The sequence below is a fragment of the Puma concolor genome, chromosome F2, assembly GCF_028749965.1.
Source record: "Puma concolor isolate L17-30 chromosome F2, mPumCon1.1.hap2, whole genome shotgun sequence".
In the NCBI taxonomy this organism is placed as follows: domain Eukaryota; kingdom Metazoa; phylum Chordata; class Mammalia; order Carnivora; family Felidae; genus Puma; species Puma concolor.
This window is the reverse complement of record NC_141684.1, coordinates 10,067,897-10,086,569: the sequence shown is the minus strand read 5'-3', so window position 1 is coordinate 10,086,569 and position 18,673 is coordinate 10,067,897. Positions and strand designations below refer to the sequence as shown.

The window sequence follows — 18,673 nt, the reverse complement described above, 5'->3', positions numbered from 1 at the left end:
TTAATTTTACCAGTAAGTACGAAGAAGGCATTTATTACACCATTAAACTGATGAAGAAACATAGGCATAGTAAGAAAAAGTAACATGCCCACCCAGCTAGACAGGAAGAGACCCTGAGGTCACCTTGGGCCTGTCTGACTGCAAAGCCCATTCCCTTTAACACCATCTGGCCTGTTTGGCATTTTCCTTTTTACTCCCGTTTCTTGCAGTGGACCTGAGCTTCCTGAAAGTAGGAACTGGATTTTGTGTGTATTCCAAGTTCAAATTTTTTCTAAAGCCTCTGTAAAAGCAATGTGTACTATCCAAAAGTGTCAGTGTAAGTGAAACCTAATGGTATTGAGAGTCTTTTCTTATCGAAAGTAACAACATACCATTTTGATGGGGACCTTGAAGCAGTAAGACTTGCTTTTCAGTCCGCTGCCAGTCTCTTTGCCACCGTAGCAGCTGGAGTGTGCTATTTTTGGCCTCGCGAAAGTGTTAGCAGAGCGCTCATCTTGATCTTCTTACCAGGTCACAGGCGTTTGTCATCATTGCATTCCCTAGCTCGGTGCTCTGTATAATAAGCACTCGATACATATTTGATTTTAATTCTTCAGTGTGTTAATATTTATCTGAAATATTTTTATATTGTCGCGGGCAGAAGTAGAACTTTTGCTTACTTGGCTCTTACCTCCCTCCCCTCCCCACTTCTTTTCCTCTAATAATAGGACCAGTGTTTTTTGCTTTAGGATTCTAAAAAGAGTTCAGGTGTTTTGGTGTTAGTTAATTGAAAAATTCGGACTCTTTAGAATTTTTTTTCTTCTGTTGAAGTAGAAAACATTCTGAACAATAGCATTTTTACATTATCAGCACATAGTGCCGAGTATATATTGGTGAAATTAATAAACTATTTTTTAAGTAAGTTTATAAACTCAAGAGCAGGGATCTTTTCTCTTTTATACTTTCTTGTATGTGTGGCATCTGGTATGGTCTTAGGCAGATAGTAGGTACAAATAAAATATTTGGGTGTTGACTGATTTGACCACGGGTATCTGTGGTGTTGTGGGAAGAACATGGGGTTACGGAGTTAGACATGGGATGCTCACTTAGCCACTGCTGTTGAGTAAGTTACTTGGTCAGTTGTGCTGTACATCCCACTCCTGTAAAGTAATGGTAATAATGCCTCACTAATTTGCTGGAAGTGTTACGTAATGTATGCACAGTACTCTGTGATCACTAAAGATGCTGTGCAGAGCTTAAGTCAGTCTTGTTTTTATCAGTGCTTTATTGACTCTGCTCTGCTGCAAATCTGTACTCAGTCTTACTTGTTTTGGCCAGTGTTGGGTACTCCGTTGACATTTAGTATATGACTGCATGCATGAATGGTACATACTTCATGAGCAAAGTGAGATCTGGAGAAGTTGTCTCTTGCATAATCTTACTCTATGAGATAGTCGTAAAAGTCTGCTTATATCTAGTTCTTTTAACTTCTAGCTCAAGCAGTCTTGCATACTATATTTTGGTTTGTAAATACATACAAATGTACACATAAACAGAGACACACATACCCTAGTTTCATAAATCATGGGAATAATTTTATAGTGCCTCCAGACCAACATTCCTGTTACTAGCTTTCAGGACAAGAAAACTGATCCCTCTCAGTTACATGGTTCTTTCCAGATAGCTAATATGCTTTACCCAAGGCCATGTAGGCACTGAAGTGTAAGACTTGGAATGTACCCAGATATTCTGGATCCCGATCCATTGCTCTTTCCAAGATACCAACACCTGAAACTATAATAGAGCAGGCTTGGAGCATTTTTGAAATTCCTGGACTTCCCTTTGAGGTTTTTTTCCCTCACTAATGTAGTTCCTCATATGATGCCTTGTGTAGATAACACATACTGAGTGTTTTTGCCAGCCACTAGGAGCAGACCGTCTTTCAAGACCCCTGTGACAGGTGCTGTAGGTGGATTGGGCCAGGCAGTGGGAGAGTGGGGTGTGCAATGCAGAGAGTAGTGGGAGATGAGATTAGAAAGGGGTAATGGGGGTGTGGATTATATGTTTGCTTAAAGGGTGAATTTGGTAAGTTTTGTGTATGTGTGTGTACAAGCGCACACTTGCCCCCCAAATGATTTGAAATGGAACTTTGGAATGATTCATTAATATATTCATTCTGATGTGGTGTCTTTGGGGAGGGGAGAGGAGATTTAACTTTTTATTTCTTAATCAGTAATTGAATTCACATGCCTTTTTTTTATTATTATCAGTGCCAGTTTGAAGGTTTTATTTTAAATAACTCATTAATATTCAGAAGCCTGAATTTCTAGGTCCGTTTACAATATGAGTAATCTCGGTACTTTGTGTTTTTACTGTTTTGAACAGGAGTGTGTTGCTGCTGTTCTGCTTTGCGTCCTCGCTACAAACGCCTGGTGGACAACATATTCCCTGAGGATCCAAAAGTAATTTGATCTACATCTACTGATCCTTCTCTTTGCTGACCCATCCTTCCCCCCTGCTGACCTCCCTAAGGTTTCCCTAATTTCATTTCTCTACTTTTACTCCTAAATTTCATCCTGTACACTGCTATTTTTATATTTCTCTTTTTCTACTTCAAAATGACCCGTGCTGGCTTGTCTAATTTTCACTGATCCTTTTCGTAGATCAGTCTAAATTTGGCATGACGGACAGATGGCGTCCTCTTGTCTAGATAGTTCCTATATTTAAGTAACACTTGACAAAAATTTATGAGCTGGTGCCGGATTATTTGTACGAAATGCTAAGAATACAGCTGTGAACACATACCAGGTTTTCTGCTCTCGCCAAGCTCACAGACAAGGAAATTGGCAATTACAGTGCTGTGTGAAAGAATGTTATGATGAAGCACGCCGTGCTCCTGGAGCAGGTCGGAATGATACCTAACGTGGGCTTGGAGAACAGAGGCCTTCAGGAAATAAAATCTGCACTAAGATCCAAAGAATAAATGGGTTGGCCATTCAGTTTTCAGAAGAGAATTGAGAAGTAAAGGAAGCATGTTCCAGGCAGAGTTTGTTCTCTTTTTACTTATATGCTTTAAAATTTTTTATAACCGTTAAACTTTATTATGGAAGATTGCAGTTTTCAAAGCAACTATATTTGAATGATTTTGTTTGACACCGTCCTGAATTTTCTAAGTTACCTTTAGTCCAAGGTTAAATGGATATGAACAGAAGAATGTTACATGGGTTTGATTTCCCAAATTTGCTTTAAAATGTAGTCAGAGTGCGTGGCTGGCTCAGTTGGGAGAGCGTGTGACTCTTGATCTTGGGGTTCTAGGTCGAGTCCCATGTTAGGTACAGAGATCACTTAAAAATTTAAAAAAACATCTTTAAAAAAATTAAAATGTAGCTAATTACAGAAACCTTTGGTGATCTTAACAGTAATTTATATATTTCATGGTATATGAGATATCTCATTTTAATGAAATCCGATTTAAACATTCAGCCATTTAGAAGAGGTTAATCAATTACATACTATTGACTGCCAGATATCCTGGATAATTTGTGACAGGTAAAAGCCCTAAGATATGATGCGGTACGTGCCTTACATAACTTTCCACCCATTGACTGACATAAAGCAAGAGCGTACTAAATATTAAATCAAAGTGCATAAATTAGTAAGCAAAATGTTAAGTAGAACAGGTGGTAAAGTTTTTGCCTTCAAAGCAGAGGTTTTGCTGTGGGATGGCAGTCTCTGGGAAGCATTCTCAGAGGAAATGAGATTTGCTGAGCTTTGAAGGATGTACGCCATCTGGAGAAGTGAGATTAGTCTCTTTGTTGCAAGTGAGGGGCCTGGAGAGAAAAGACAGAGGGGTGCAGGAGAAAGCAAGGGGTACGTTTGAGGTGAAGACCCTTGAAGTGAAGGTTTAAATAGCCTCATTGCAGAGGGTAATGGGTGGTAATCGTGCTGACCATGATTTCTGATCTGAAATTCCAGACACGTCATTCAATAGACCGAATATTCAAGTCATTTCCTCGAGGAGTCTGGGACATGTGGTTACTAAAGATAAGGTGGAGGCCCGATTATAGAGGAATGTGAATGACAGACCGGGCTTCTACTTTGTCTGCTTTAACTCCTCATAGGCAGTGAGGGACTTTTGATCACGGGAGTGCTGATAGGTGGATTAGATTAGTGATGACAGGTAGAGAATGGTTATATAAAGAGTATTTTTGCCAGCTGTTGACAGATTGATTGGTTGGCAAGTATTAAATAAGATTGGTTTAAATGGAGACTTAAAAAAATTTACATGAACCTTGCATACATGTGGCAGTCATAACCAGTTGACCTTATTTGTTATTATTAATTTATGCAACAACAAAAAAAGATCTCGTGTGTCTAAAACAGATCAGGCAGTAGGTGCCCAGAGTGCAGGGGTCTACAGGTTACAGTCCCTGCCTTCAAAGAGCAATCTAGTGAGGGGGACAAATAACCAAACCGTTTCTTATCATTATTAGCCATGTGATCTTGGGCAGGTGCCTCAGTTTCTCATCCTGAAATGGAAATTATAAATAGTACCGATTTTATAAGGATCTCATGGATATTGAATGAGTTAATAGAATTCTTGGCTCACCCTTTCTTCCCTAGTGCCCATGACAGTGCCTGGCACATGGTTAGTGCTTGATTAGTATCTGCTTCATGAGTGAAAAACAGCGTGACGGAACACAGCGCTGAGCGCGCTGAGCTGAAGGAACGTGCAGGAGGGGCCTCTCAGCCAGGCTTGGGAGGGGGGTGGGAGGGCGCCCCGAAGGCTTTTGGGAGGACTTTGAGACCTGCAGGATGAGTAGGAGTGAGTCATCCCCGTGAGTCAGAGAAGCATCCTTAGGCAGAGGTGAGTTGAGTGACAGGAGTCCACAGACCAGTCAGACTGCTTTTTATAATGCTAAAAGGCGGAGCAGTGGTAGCCTGGAGAGGGAGGAGGACATGACGAATCTTCTGCAAATGATAGAAATGTTTTGTGTCTTTTTTTTTTTTTTTTTTTTTTTACTGGTGGTTTCATAGATCTACAACTCTCATAGTTCAAATTATATACTTGGGTGTAGTTTATTTTTTATCTTATTTTAAAAAACGTTAATGTTTATTTATTTTGAGAGAGAGAATGAAAGAGCAAGAGAGAGAGAGTGCACCAGGGAGGGACAGAGAGAGGAAGAGAGAATCCCAGGCAGAGCTTGATGGGGGGCTTGATCCCACAAACGTGAGATCATGACCTGAGCCAAAACCAGGAGTCGGCCACTTAACTGACTGAGCTACCCACGTGCCCCTTGGGTGTAGAGTATTGTGTATAAATTATTCCTCAATAAAATCAGTGAGGGATTAAAAAAAAATGGATGAGAGGCAGTCATATTTAGCTGATGATGTGGAGGAACCAATACAGAAGGAGAGGTCAAAAAACCAGGAGGGGCCACCTAGGTGGCTTAGTCTGTTGAGCATCTGACTTCAGCTCAGGTCATGATCTCATGGTTGGTGAGTTCAAGCCTGTCGGCTTTGTGCTGATAGCACGGAGCCTGTTTGGGATTCTCCGTCTCCCTTTCTTTCTGCCCCTCCCCCGCTGGTGATCTCTCTCGATCTCTCCCCCCCCCTCTCAAATAACCATTAAAAAATTTTTTTAAAACCACCACAACAACAAAAACCCAGGAAAGAGAGAGGCTAACCGATGGAGTCAAATCCTGGGCCGTATGAGGCAGACAGAAAGAGCATAAGCAAACGTTTCTCTAAGATGAGTCCTTTGAAAATAGGGGTCTTGTTTTGCATGGGGTAGGGTTTCTTAATTCAGGTTCTATTGACCTTCTGATCTAGTTAGTTCTTTGCTTTTGGGCTATCCTGTGCATTGTGGGATGTTTGTTAGCATCCCTGGCCTCTACCCGAAATGCTGGTACACCCCCTGCCCAGCTGTGACAACCCAAAATGTCTCCAGACATTGCCCCACGGGGTGCAGTCTCCCTGGTTGAGAACCACTGGTCTGGAGGGCACTGAGAAAATGGGGGTGGAGGGTTGCCAGTAAATTCTACTCCAGTGGCTTCCATCTTCTGAGAAGGAGGAGAGGAGCTCATTTGATGTCAGAGAGGGAAGAGAGGTGGCCGTAGGAGCAAGTTTGAGGACAACCAAGTAGGTAAAAATAGGAGGGATTGACTCCACTGGTGATGGAGCAGTAGTAAGGCAAAAAGCCAGAGAATATGGAGGGGCCGGTAGAAAGCGCAGATTTATAAAATTTTCAGTTGTAGATTCACCATTTAACATAATTCTTTTTTTTTTTAAGTGACCTCTATACCCCATGTGGGGCATGAACTCATGACTCTGGGATCAAGAGTCGCATGCTCTTCTGACTGAGCCAGCCAGGCGCCCCTAGCATAATTTTTCTGTCTTCCTTTCCACCTCCTCTGACAATCCTAAGGAACCCTTAGTTTCTTGGGCTATATATGACCAAGAAGTTTAGGCTGAGAATTGATTTGTTGTCTAAGGGTGGGGAGAACCATCGGACCTGTGGCCTGGGTCTCCCTGTAGAGGGCAGAGACAAACGAAAGTTTGCTGATCCCACACCAGGGGACTCTTGTTTTTTTTAGTATGTTGGATGAGCAGAGACACACGCAGTCCTTAATACATTCTCATTTATTAATTAAGTCTTTGTAATGATATCAGCAACTTTGAATCATTTTAACAACGTGTTCACTGTCGTCTATGTAAAGGAGTAAAATCGACTTAACGTAACTGTAAAATTTTAAAATCGAAACAAATTTGTTTGAAATCTTTCCACATTTTAAAATACATCTCATTCCCTGCATATTGCAGTTAGTTGAGCAGTCTCTATTTAGGAAGGTGTTACAGTAATTCATCACTTATGAAGGTATATTTAAATGTTCTGCCTAAATGGGGCATTTGTTTAACTTTCTGAAAATTCTGTATCCAGAATGCCATAAAAGGAGATTATTGCCAGAAAGTTTCAGCCTAAAGGATGGATTTAATCACAAATCCAGAAGGGGGCATGTGAAGCAAGCAACGCTTGGAAATAAAAAAAGTATCTATGAAGATGTGGACAGCCTACTTACCTCGTTCTTCTTCTTAACTTTTAGGATGGCCTCGTTAAAGCAGACATGGAGAAATTGACATTTTATGCAGTATCTGCTCCAGAGAAGTTGGATCGAATTGGTTCTTACTTAGCAGAAAGGTTGAGCAGGGATGTTGTCAGACATCGTTCTGGGTAAGAAAACTAATCGCTGCTAATACTGTATCTCTGAAAATGCTTCCTAGGCTAAATCATGCTATGAATGGTTTTGTCATCTAGTCACACAGAGATGCTCTGTGGAGGATAAAACTTTGTAATATTTTACAGGGAAATATGTCATACCATACAGATGCTTGCAGCTTTTATTACTTTCCTGATGGTCATGGGTTTTTTTGTTGTTGTTTTTTTTTTTTTTTTATGTCTATTTATTTTTGAGAGAGACAGTGTGAGTGGGGGAGAGAGAGAGAGAGGGAGACACAGAATCAGAAGCAGGCTCCAGGCTGCAAGCTGTCAGCACAAAGCCCCATGCGGGGCTCGAACTCACAGACCACGAGGTCATAACCTGAGCCGAAGTCGGCCGCTTAACCGTCTGAGCCACCCAGGCGCCCCCTGATGGTCATGTTTTAAGAATAGACTCATGTAAGTTAATGGAGTGGCCTTTAGCTTTAACATCCATTAGTTTTTGATATTTTAATATTTCTCTAATGGAAATAGTAGAAATTGACTCTTAGTGTATTAATGCGATATTATAATTTAAAAATCAGTCTCTAAATTTGAAACAAACAGAAAGACTCTGTTAACCAACCGATTTTTATCTATCAGTGGAATAATAAAAGAGATAATGAACGAGAACTACATTAGGCTTAGATATTAAAGGTCCAGAGTATGTAAGCATGCTGATTTGAAACTGTGCTGACTGTATCCCTACCTATAAATAAAGGTCTGCCTTCTTAGTCTATTCTCTGTGGATGAATAGTACTAACTTGGATAGTTTGGATTATAAATAGTTTTCCATATTCATTTTATGATCCTAGTTTTCTAGAGAACTCCATTCTTCAAGTGATACTGGTTTTCTCTGCTTCCAAATTATTAACTGCTTAGAACACTATAGTGAGTCTTGATACAAAAAGTTCTATAATTATTGAAGCAAAGGTATCTAAAGTCAATTTTCATTTGTGGTATGAGCTTTAAAATCTGATGAATTATAGGGTCGAATTTATGAGCTGTTTACTGATGATATTCTGTTGTTGCTGGTAATGTTTTTGTACACTTACATTTACAAATACAAGTAGATTATATTGGAAATTTTAGGCACATTGCATATAGTAACTGTTTTGGGTTAGATACAGAGATAATATGGTTAGAAGTCTGGAAAATGGTAGATGTCCATGTTTACAAAGAAAAATGTACACAAAGCTAATGTTGAAGCTCTGGAAGAGTTTGGAGAGGAGGGAAAATGGTACCATTTTGTATACTTCAGCATGAGGGTTATTGTATAATCTAAGATCGTTAGTACTTGTGAGAAGTAAGTTTTCACTTAGAAACTACTAAATTTGCCTTTCTCTGTCCTGCGCATTTACATTTAATTATTCCAGTAAAGAGCACCTAGGAGAATTTGGAGAGCTAGAAATGCTCTGACATTATTGTTCTCTTCTATTTAGGTATGTTTTAATTGCTATGGAAGCCTTGGACCAACTTCTTATGGCTTGCCATTCTCAAAGCATCAAGCCATTTGTAGAAAGCTTTCTGCATATGGTAGCAAAGCTGCTAGAATCCGGGGAACCAAAGCTGCAAGTGCTTGGAACAAATTCTGTGAGTAAAACTATTCTCTAACTTTCAGATTAATAAGCATCTCGAGAATTGGTCTCTTAGAATGTTTTTGCCTGGTAAAGACACCTGCTCTGGTCAGGGCGGTGGGACAGACAGCACAGATGTGGAGGATTAGCACACTGCCCAGTGGGCGGAGCATGTGACTCTCCATCTCGACGTGTGTGTTGGAGCCCCAGGTAGGGTATGGAGACTTTTAAAGAATAAAATCTTAAAAAAAAGAAAAAAAGAAAAGAAATAGCACCGTCTCTATCTTTTTTGTCGCTCCTGGTGAAACCTGCACTACCACCTGATCATAAAGAGCATTGGGAAATCTTTTGGCCATAAAGTCGTAAAAGTTCCTTATACTCGAAGGCAGCAGGAGCTGCTTATGTCAATGACCGCTTGGTCTGTACGATGACTTGTGACTTTCAATAAATGGAAAGAGAATAAAGTTTCTCCTTCTAAAAATTTTCCAGAACATTCAGCTTTTGAATGGTCATTTAAAAAATTTCTGATTTATTTAAAGTAATACGCTTATCGTAGCAAATGTGGAAAATTAAGAAAATATGAAAGAGTAAACAAGACGTTTGTAATTCCAGTTTCCGGAAGTAATCCTTCAGTCTTTTTCTTTTTTTAAAATATGTATTAGAAAGTGGGGAACATGTTATAGATAGACGTTGTGTTTTTTTTTCCCACTTAGATTTTTTTTTTAACATTTCCTGATATAATTTAAGGTTTATTTTTATGAAAAATATAAATACTCAGTTTAATCTTTTCTGGAACATCACGCAGCCAGTGTGTAGTGTGAGAATCTTGAAAATTGGAGTCCGACCCCTACCCACCAATGCCCGCGTCACCACTTAATGTCAGTGTGGACAAATGATTTCACCTCTTGAATTTCAGTGTTGCTGTCTGTAAGATGGGGAGAAGCATATCTTCTTATGGGGCTGTTTGAATGATTGAACGGGAACTTGTGTGAACCACCTAGCACAGTCCCTGGCACAGAGTAGGTAATGAATGTCTGTTTAATCGCAACGAGGAGTAGTATTTGTGGCCCTTTTCTAGATAATATGAATCATAAAATTAGCATTTAAGACTGGTGACTTAGCTCCGGCAGAATTAGTTTAGAAATGCCTTGGTATCATTTCATTTTCTCACATCTGTTCTATTCTTATTTCAGTTTAGTTTTCAGGAAAGTGTTGGTAAATCTGGTTGAATAATTCTTTTGGTGACAGCCTTTCGAGCCATCAGTCTGTATCCTGGCAGGTGTTCGTATATATTTAAATTTGTAAGTAAAGTCACAGTGTTGCTTTAGGCGGTCTAGTACCCAGAAGTAACACATCACTGAGTGACTGGAAAGTTAATGAAAAAACAAAGTACACAATAAGGAACCTTAGGGCCAGGTCTGTGAACATGTAGGATATTTAAAACTTCCCAAATACATAGATTTTTTTTTTTTCATATCTAGAAAGGAGGTAGAATAAATTTTACCATCTCAGTACTTTTCTTCTCTATTGAGTGTACATTTCTTTCAGTTTAGGTTCCCTTTCCTTGATTCATCCAATTGGTATAAGTATTACTCATGCAGGTGTTATGTCACAACTGTCAAGGAAGACTTGGTGTCCATGATTAAGGAGTAAAATTTTCTGCAGGTTTGGTTAGGCCCAACTGAGGTTATCATTGAAGCACTGTCTGTGTCTAGAAAATGTAGAAGAGCTTTAGAGGAAGACCTTTCCTTCTCTCAGAGAGTGGGCTCACTCACTCAATCTGGATTAAAAAGTTAAATTTAATACTTATAATGCTATATTCCTGATTTTCTAAAGTTTATTAAAAATTTCCTTTTTTTAAAATTTTTTTTTATTTTTTTATTTTTGAGAGAGAGAGAACACGAGCAGGGGAGGGACAGAGAGAGGCTGAGAAAGATTCCCAAGCAGGCTCTGTGCTGTGAGTGTAGAGCCTGATGTGAGACTCGAACCCACGAATTGCAAGATCATGACCTGAGCTGAAACCAAGAATTGGACACTTAACTGGCTGAGCCACCGCAGCGCCTCCAAAAGGAACTTTTAATTTTTAATTGAATTTAATTTTTAATTTTCTGTTTCTAATGTTTATTTATTCTGGAGAGAGAGACAGAGCACAAGCAGGGGAGGGGCAGAGAGACACCGAATCCGAAGCAGGCTCCAGACTCTGAGCTGTCAGCACAGAGCCCGACACAGGGCTCAAACTCACAAACTGCGAGATCATGACCTGAGCCAGAATAGAGGCGCCTTGGTGGCTCAGTTGGTTAGGCATTCGACTCTCTATTTCGGCTCAGGTTATGATCTCAGGTCATGATGTTGCAGTTGGTGAGATTGAGCCCTGGGTCTGGCTCTGTGCTGTCCATACAGAGCCTATTTGGTATTCTGTCTCTTTTCCTCTCTTTCTGCCCTTCCTGCGCGCTCTCTCTTTCAAGATAAATAATAAAGTTAAAAAAAATTCCTTTTGTATGTATGTGGCACTTGTGATATTTTATATATTTCATTTGCTACTTACTTGGATAGTTCTTGTTAACATAACAAATAATTGGATGAAAGTAAATGTGTTCCATACTTTCAAAAAGGTGATAACATGTTTATGTTGTTGTTTTGTTTTTTAGTTTGTCAAATTTGCAAATATTGAAGAAGACACACCATCTTATCACCGACGTTACGACTTTTTTGTATCTCGATTCAGTGCCATGTGTCATTCCTGTCATAGTGATCCAGAAATACGAACAGAGTATGTATTTACTCTGGGACATAGGGAGCGGTTTATTGATGAGTACTGTGTTTGTATATTTCATAATGATTACCAAAGGAAGTGGGAAAATACTATACATGCTTTTTTCCTAAAATATGACTTTCTGTGGCTGTTTGAAGGATTGGGTGGAAAGAGTGGTTTCTCAACTTAGAGTAAACTTCGCAGTCTTCCCTGTCACCTGGAATGCCCTTTCCCCCCTCCCCTGCCGTCCCATCATCATTTCTTGTTCCTTTTGCTCTAATCCAACCAGTGCTGTCTTTGCTGTTCTTGAACACATTGGGCGCAGTTCTCCTTCAGGGCCTTTGGATTAAGTGGTCTCTGCCTCGAATGATACCCCGGCTACCCATGGGGCTGTCCACCCTACTTTGCTCAGCTTCCTGCCCACATGTCATGTCCTCAGGAGAGTCCTCCCCTGCTTACCTTTTACTTACTAAATATCAACCCTCCCATCCCATTCCCAGTTCCTCTTTTATCTTCTTCTCATCTCGGTTTCTGTTCCTCCATAGAGTATGAATTCCAGGAGGACGGAGTCCTTGCTTTGAGGGCTGTTCTCTATCACTAGCACTTTGCATAGTGCTGAGCACATAAGGGGCTCTTGATAAGTACTTTTTGAATGAATACATAAGTGAATTGAATGAATGAATGTCTGTTACTGAATGTTGTCAGTCTGAAGTTATCATAACAACCGATTTGGGTATTTTTTAAACATTTCTTCTAGATACTTCCTAGTAATCTGGAATTAAATACTTCTCTACAAACACAGTCTATAGATTGATATTTATGTGGAAATGAGAAGCTTTAAAGTTAATAATTACAATCAAAATGACCTCGGTAAATACATAAAGTAGTTTGAGCTTTACCATACTACACTGATACAGACTAACCTGAATTCAGACAGTTATTATAGGCAGTTTATAGTCAAGATTTAGCTCGTTTGTAATTTTTACTTTTAAAATAAGGGAATGTGCGAAAATATAAGGAACTAGCTTTTAGTGTGCATGCTATATTGTTTACACAAACCAAAACAAATGTGAGAAGTTATTTTAACTTGGAGAAAGAAAGCTGAGGTGATTTAATAGCTCTTATCAGATACAAACATGCTGTCTGACCCACTGTATGTATAATTCTTCCTCAGTTTAGTATTGGCCATTTAGAGTTGCTGCTGTACCTTTATTACGAGTGTAAAGCCTTAGAAAGGTAGAGATAACTGTAATCGTCTTGTTAATTTCCTCTTTCTTCCAACCATGATTAAAATCTTTTTTTTTTCTACCTGAAGGACATTTAAAAAGTGTTTTATAAAATTTGTCCCTGTTCTCAGAGACTGACATTAACTTGTTAATGGGGCAAAAAGTTATAGATTGGCTAAAGAAAAGGACACTTTTTTTCAAGATTTTGACCATTTTGTTTTCTTTTAAAATAAAGTAAATTTGCATAATGCAGAAATTTTTTGGTTTGGTATTATAAATATTAGTAACCTCTACACAGACATTTCTCAAATTTTGGTTGAAGTGAATTTTACATATAAACTAGGTGAAATGTGTTTGTGATATCCATAATATTTATGAAAGGGTACATTTAAGAAGTTCAAAAATTTATTTATGGTGTCTTATTTTTAAGTATTTACTGCCCCCTAGTGAAAGATTTTGTCTTGTGGACATATTTTCACATAACATTTTTCTTTACTGTTTACAAAAAGAAATTTGAAGTTTTGTAAATACAAGTGAAAAGCCTTGGGGTACATTTTTCTAATTCTGGGTCTTTTCAGAATTATATGATACTTGAAATTCCACAGTGACATTCTGTTTGAATCCTGAAACAGGGTTTGATTTTTTTTTTTTTTTTTTTTTTTTTGCCGCAAGTAAAAGTCCTTGTTACTTTTTTAGGTTTTTTTTTAAGTATATTAGTATTCCTATTTAGCTTCTCGTGTAGTTACTTATAATTTCCTTTATTTTTAGCAAAACTGTATCAAATAGAATTCAGGGGGGCTAGAATATGGGGCTGAACACTGTTATGATTTTCTTAAGATATTTGCCTTGTAGAAATGGTTCCCACCTGTAAAGTTGTACATCATAATCGTAAGCTCTAATTTCCTGAGCAACCTTCAGTTAAGGGTGCAATCATCATCATCATCATCAAAATGATGAACAGTAGTAGGGGCAGCTAACGCTTACCGGGTAACTACGGTGTGCCAATTTACTTAACATTTTATCGGCCAAACACGGTATGTGAATTAACTCATTTAGATCCTTATAACATTCCTGTGCCCCAGGCAAGTTCTATTTTACTGATAGGGAACCTATAAAATTCCTTTAAGGTCATGGCTGGAATATATTGGTTAGGCCAGATCTAGATCCGAATTGGAGGCCAGCTGTGTAGTCGTAGACGCCGTCGGTAGTTCACGCCTCCTTTGAATAAGGGCATCGCCATCTGCTGGGTCTTGCTGTGTCACGAGGCGCCGACCCACCCTCCTCCTGGCGTCTTGTTTGTTGCTGTGCTCTGTCCCACCTTTGCTCGGTCTTTTCATCAGCCGGGGGGTAGCAGCAGGCACACGAAGCAGACACTGTGGTAGTAATCCTGGGCTTGCCCACTTGTCGTAGCTCTGTAAGAGTCTCTCGAGACTTTGTTTTAGAGAGTGGCATGTGTAGGTACAGCTTTGAGAGAGGCAAAATCTGTCTTTTTTTTTTTTTTAATAAAAAAAAATGTTTTATTTATTTTGGGGGCGGAGAGTGAGCAGGAGAGGTGCAGAGAGAGGGGAGTGTGCAAAATCCAAAGCAGGCTCCAGGCTCCAAGCTGTCAGCACAGAGCCCGATGCGGGGCTTGAACTCACAGGCCTTGAGATCATGACCTGAGCCAAAGTCGGACGCTCAACTGACTGAGCCACCCAGGCACCCTGGCAAAATCTGTCTTTATGTCTCCTGTTCACTCTCTTACCTGTTCAGTATCCTGTTCTCCATCTGCCATTCCTGAATGCCTATGTTAGATCCCCATGGCTTTGTAAAGCGTGGTCACCCCCTTCCCGGTATCTTTCATTCTTTTTTTTCAACGTTTATTTATTTTTGGGACAGAGAGAGACAGAGCATGAACGGGGGAGGGGCAGAGAGAAAGGGAGACACAGAATCGGAAACAGGCTCCAGGCTCTGAGCCATCCGCCCAGAGCCTGACGCGGGGCTCGAACTCACGGACCGCGAGATCGTGACCTGGCTGAAGTCGGACGCTTAACCGACTGCGCCACCCAGGCGCCCCTTTTTTTTTTTAACGTTTATTTGAGACGGAGAGAGTGCAAGCGGGAGAGGGGGTGGAGAGAGAGGGAGAGAGGATCCCAGCAGGCTTCACTTTGTCAGCGCAGAGCCCGATGTGGGGCTCCAGCTCACAAATGGTGAGATCATGACCTGAGCCATCCAGGTGCCCCCAACAGGATTAAAAAAATAAATAATTAAGAGCGAGGAAGAGCTTGAGGAAGTTGAGGGTTGTGGGTGGGGAGGGGAGGGGAAGGGAAGGGAAGGCAGCCATCTCGCACTGTGTGGGTAGATCTTCAGTCACCCATGGACGGGATGTGTTTAAAATGGCTGAGCTGTTTGTACTCGTGTCATGATAGCTCTCATGTGTCACAATGCCTTTACGGGAACCAGCTTAGTTCTCTATCTCCCTGGACTGCAGGAAGGGAGAGGCCCTTTGGGAGAAACCCTGAACAGGTCTGAGGAAGCACTGAAAGGTGTTCAGGAAGAGAGAAATCCTGTTTTCACTCAGCTTCCGAGATTTCTAGGCAAAAAAGGAAAAGAATCTAGTTCACATTAGTTTGGATTATTGTTGTCCCTTAGGAAGGCCTAATGCTTTTTGATTGCATTCTTTTTTATTGAAAAATAATACATAGACTTGATATTAGTATATCTTATAGTCCCTTTAAACTTTAAGTGCAGATTTTAAAAAGATGTTATTCAAAGTAAATCTTGGGGTGCCTGGCTGGCTCAGTTGGTAGGGCACGAGACTCTTGATCTTGGGGTTGTGAGTTCGAGCCCTGCATTTGGGCTAGACATTACATTAGTAAATTAAAAAAACAAAAAAATAAAGTAAATCTTTTTTGGAACTGCCATACCTCTATCTTAGATTTTTGAGATTTTAATTTTTTAGATTTATTGTATTATTTTCATTTTGTTGACTTGAGATAATATTTACTTGATTTTCATTCTTTTAACTAGACAGGCAGAGCAGACTTATTTAAATAACTTTTTTGGGAGGTGCCTGCTAGGAGCTCCTGCAAGGAGCCTGCTTGGGATTCTCTTTCTCCCTCTCTGCCCCTTCCCTATGCACTCTCGCTCTCTGTCTCTCTCTCTCTCTCTCCCCTTCTCTCTCAAATAAATAAACTTTAAAATGTTAAAAATAAATCATTTTTTCATGACTCATTTTTTTTCTTTTTTGTAGAATCCGAATTGCTGGAATCAGGGGTATTCAGGGAGTGGTTCGCAAAACAGTTAATGATGAACTTCGGGCTACCATTTGGGAACCCCAGCATATGGACAAAATTGTTCCATCCCTGTTATTTAACATGCAGAAGATCGAAGAGGTTGACAGGTATTTAATACAGATTTTCAGGTGGAGGGTGTGTTACTTTTGTACATGTGCGTGTGTGCTTGCTTGCCCGATAAGAAAGTTGTATCTTTAGTGTTACATAAAGAGTGGTCTCATAAATGCGAGGGAGTTTAAATATGTGCTCTTTTGAAAAATTACTCATCTTTAGTGATCACATTAGGCTTAGTGGACCACAGATTATTACTCCTACACTTAAGGTTTTATTTCTTTTAGAATAAATTTACACTTGCTGCTTATTATTGAGCATCCAGTCGTACTAAAAGCTGCAAGTGTGAGAAGTAGAAGTTATAGCCGAACATCTGTTATTCTGTAGACCTCCAGGATGCTCTAAGGTGGTTAGATCTAACCAAAATAATAATGGTAATAATAACCGCTATTCACCATTTTAAACAAAAGGTTAGGCTGTGTTTATTTCCTTTATTCTTCTAAGATATTTGGGGGTAAAGAGAAAACATTTGCACATTGCCGAGGACTCCAGTCTGTTAGCTGTTACAACTAGTGTCGGAATTCTTGCATACGGTTTTCTTCATTTCTCCTTTTCTCCTCCAGTCGCATAGGCCCTCCTCCTTCTCCTTCTGCTGCTGACAAAGAAGAGAACCCTGCCGTGCTGGCTGAAAACTGCTTCAGGGAGCTGCTGGGCCGAGCGACTTTTGGGAATATGAATAACGCTGTTAGACCAGTTTTTGCGTAAGGAGTTGATATTGTCCTGGTTATTTGTGATCATACCATGTCAATTCTGTGCTAATTCACTTACAGAGGACACATTTTGCTGGCATGAGTGCGTTACTGGTAGAAAGTGTAGCATTGTGGGAGGGGTATAGGCATGAGTCGGCCGCCGTATTTTTGAGTGCTGTTCCAGCACTGTACCAGCCTTTCCCCTGAAAAATGAAATCCAGTCAGTGCTTGATGTCATATGCATCATTCATTGTGAATTTTTCTCCCAGGCCTTGAGATGCATATGCAGAGTAAAATATTCAGTAGTGTCCAAATGTGATGTACCTCTTTTTAGTAACTTCTGTGGTCATTTTTCCTAGTCCCTGGTTCTGTTTCGTGGCTTGCTTTTTCCCGTGGCTGGATTGCCTTAGTGCACATGCACTTCTCTAAATTTCATCTTACACCTGGTGACTGGTCAGAGCAGGACTATTAAATATCTCATGGGTACTTAGACTCTCCCCCCAGGGAAAATACATGTGTGAACTTTGAGTTTCTCCACAGAAACATTATCGCTTAGGCCCTGTTGTCAAGCCTTCGTACGGTCATTAGATGATAGATCTACTGTATAATAGGCTGTGTAATTTCTGGCCGTGTTTGCTAGTCTTTTGTTCATCGTTTGCCTCATCCTTTTCCCTTCCCAACTAATAATGTCTTCAGAGACATTATTTGACTACCGATTAGACTATGGTATTAGACGTTATACAGACTACTGGAACATATGGAATTCTTTATTAAAGGCAAATATTTAGGTTAAAGTTGAGCTTTAGTTAATAAGAGTCTATAAACCATGAAATTGTACTAAAAATCATAGAATCATTAGATTTCCAAAGGGATCTCTGATTCTTCCACTGCCTGAAAAAGAAAAATTGAGATTTTGTGTTTAATGACTCTGTGGACATATGGAAATGCTACTGAGGAAATAATCAAAATGATGTCAGCTGTAACGAAAGGCAGATTTATTGTTCAGTATCTAGACATGCTGATTTAATAACGGAATTCTGGTTTTTATGTTAATACTCTTATTAAGTGAGAGGTAATCTCTAAGGCCTTAAAAATCTAGAGAGTGATTGTAGAAGAAAGAAGCTACTAAATTAACTGTGCTTGAGTTGGGTAACCTGAAGTGGGCTTTATTTTTACTATGTAGAACTTAGTGGACTTAAATACTGATCAAATGTTAATTAATTAAGTTTTTAATTAAATGTTAATTATATATTAGCTATTAGCTAATTAAATAGTAAATGCCTAAGATACCATGTATTTGGGGGAATAGATACATAAATAAAACTGTCCTCGTCTTCAGCAAACTTTTTTTTTTAAGTTTATTTTGAGAGAGCGCTCTCATGCACACGTGTGTGCACAGGGGAGAGGCAGAGAATCTTTTTTTTTTTTTTTAAATTTTTTTAAATGTTTATTTTTGAGAAAGAGAGAGAGAGAGAGTGCACGCGAGTGGGAGAGGGGCAGAGAGAGGGAGGGAGACACAGAATCCGAAGCAGGCTCCAGGCTCCCAGCTGTCAGCACAGAGCCCTATGTGAGGCCCAAACCCAGAAACCTCGAGATCATGACCTGAGCCGTAGTTGTTTTAGGTCTTCTCCCTTTTTACTTCCTGGCTCCTGAGCTCTCTAACGCATCATTCATTCCTTTGCTTCTCTGTGCTGTGTTCTAAGGTACTTTTCCAGATTTACTCATGAATTCTCTCCTCCTGCCTAATTTGCTGTTTAAACTGGTATTTAGTTTCTAGTTTGGCCCTGTATCTTTTATAAGTGAATGTTG

The 18,673-nt window shown here is 39.7% G+C and overlaps 1 protein-coding gene across 4 annotated transcripts in view; it reads left to right on the top strand.

The window, feature by feature from the left end:
• The window catches only part of EFR3A (EFR3 homolog A), a 104,429-nt gene that overhangs the window by 34,999 nt on the left and 50,757 nt on the right, over positions 1-18,673 (top strand). For 3 of the 4 annotated variants that reach the window (XM_086696070.1, XM_025922760.2, XM_086696073.1), the window contains 6 exons: positions 2,365-2,441; positions 7,083-7,210; positions 8,677-8,827; positions 11,460-11,581; positions 16,022-16,171; positions 16,739-16,876. In XM_086696070.1, coding sequence (XP_086552196.1) covers positions 2,365-2,441; positions 7,083-7,210; positions 8,677-8,827; positions 11,460-11,581; positions 16,022-16,171; positions 16,739-16,876 — 766 coding nt within the window. Of the gene's footprint in view, positions 1-2,364; positions 2,512-7,082; positions 7,211-8,676; positions 8,828-11,459; positions 11,582-16,021; positions 16,172-16,738; positions 16,877-18,673 lie in introns of those variants that run through there. The other variant, XM_086696071.1, reaches the window with a different exon arrangement.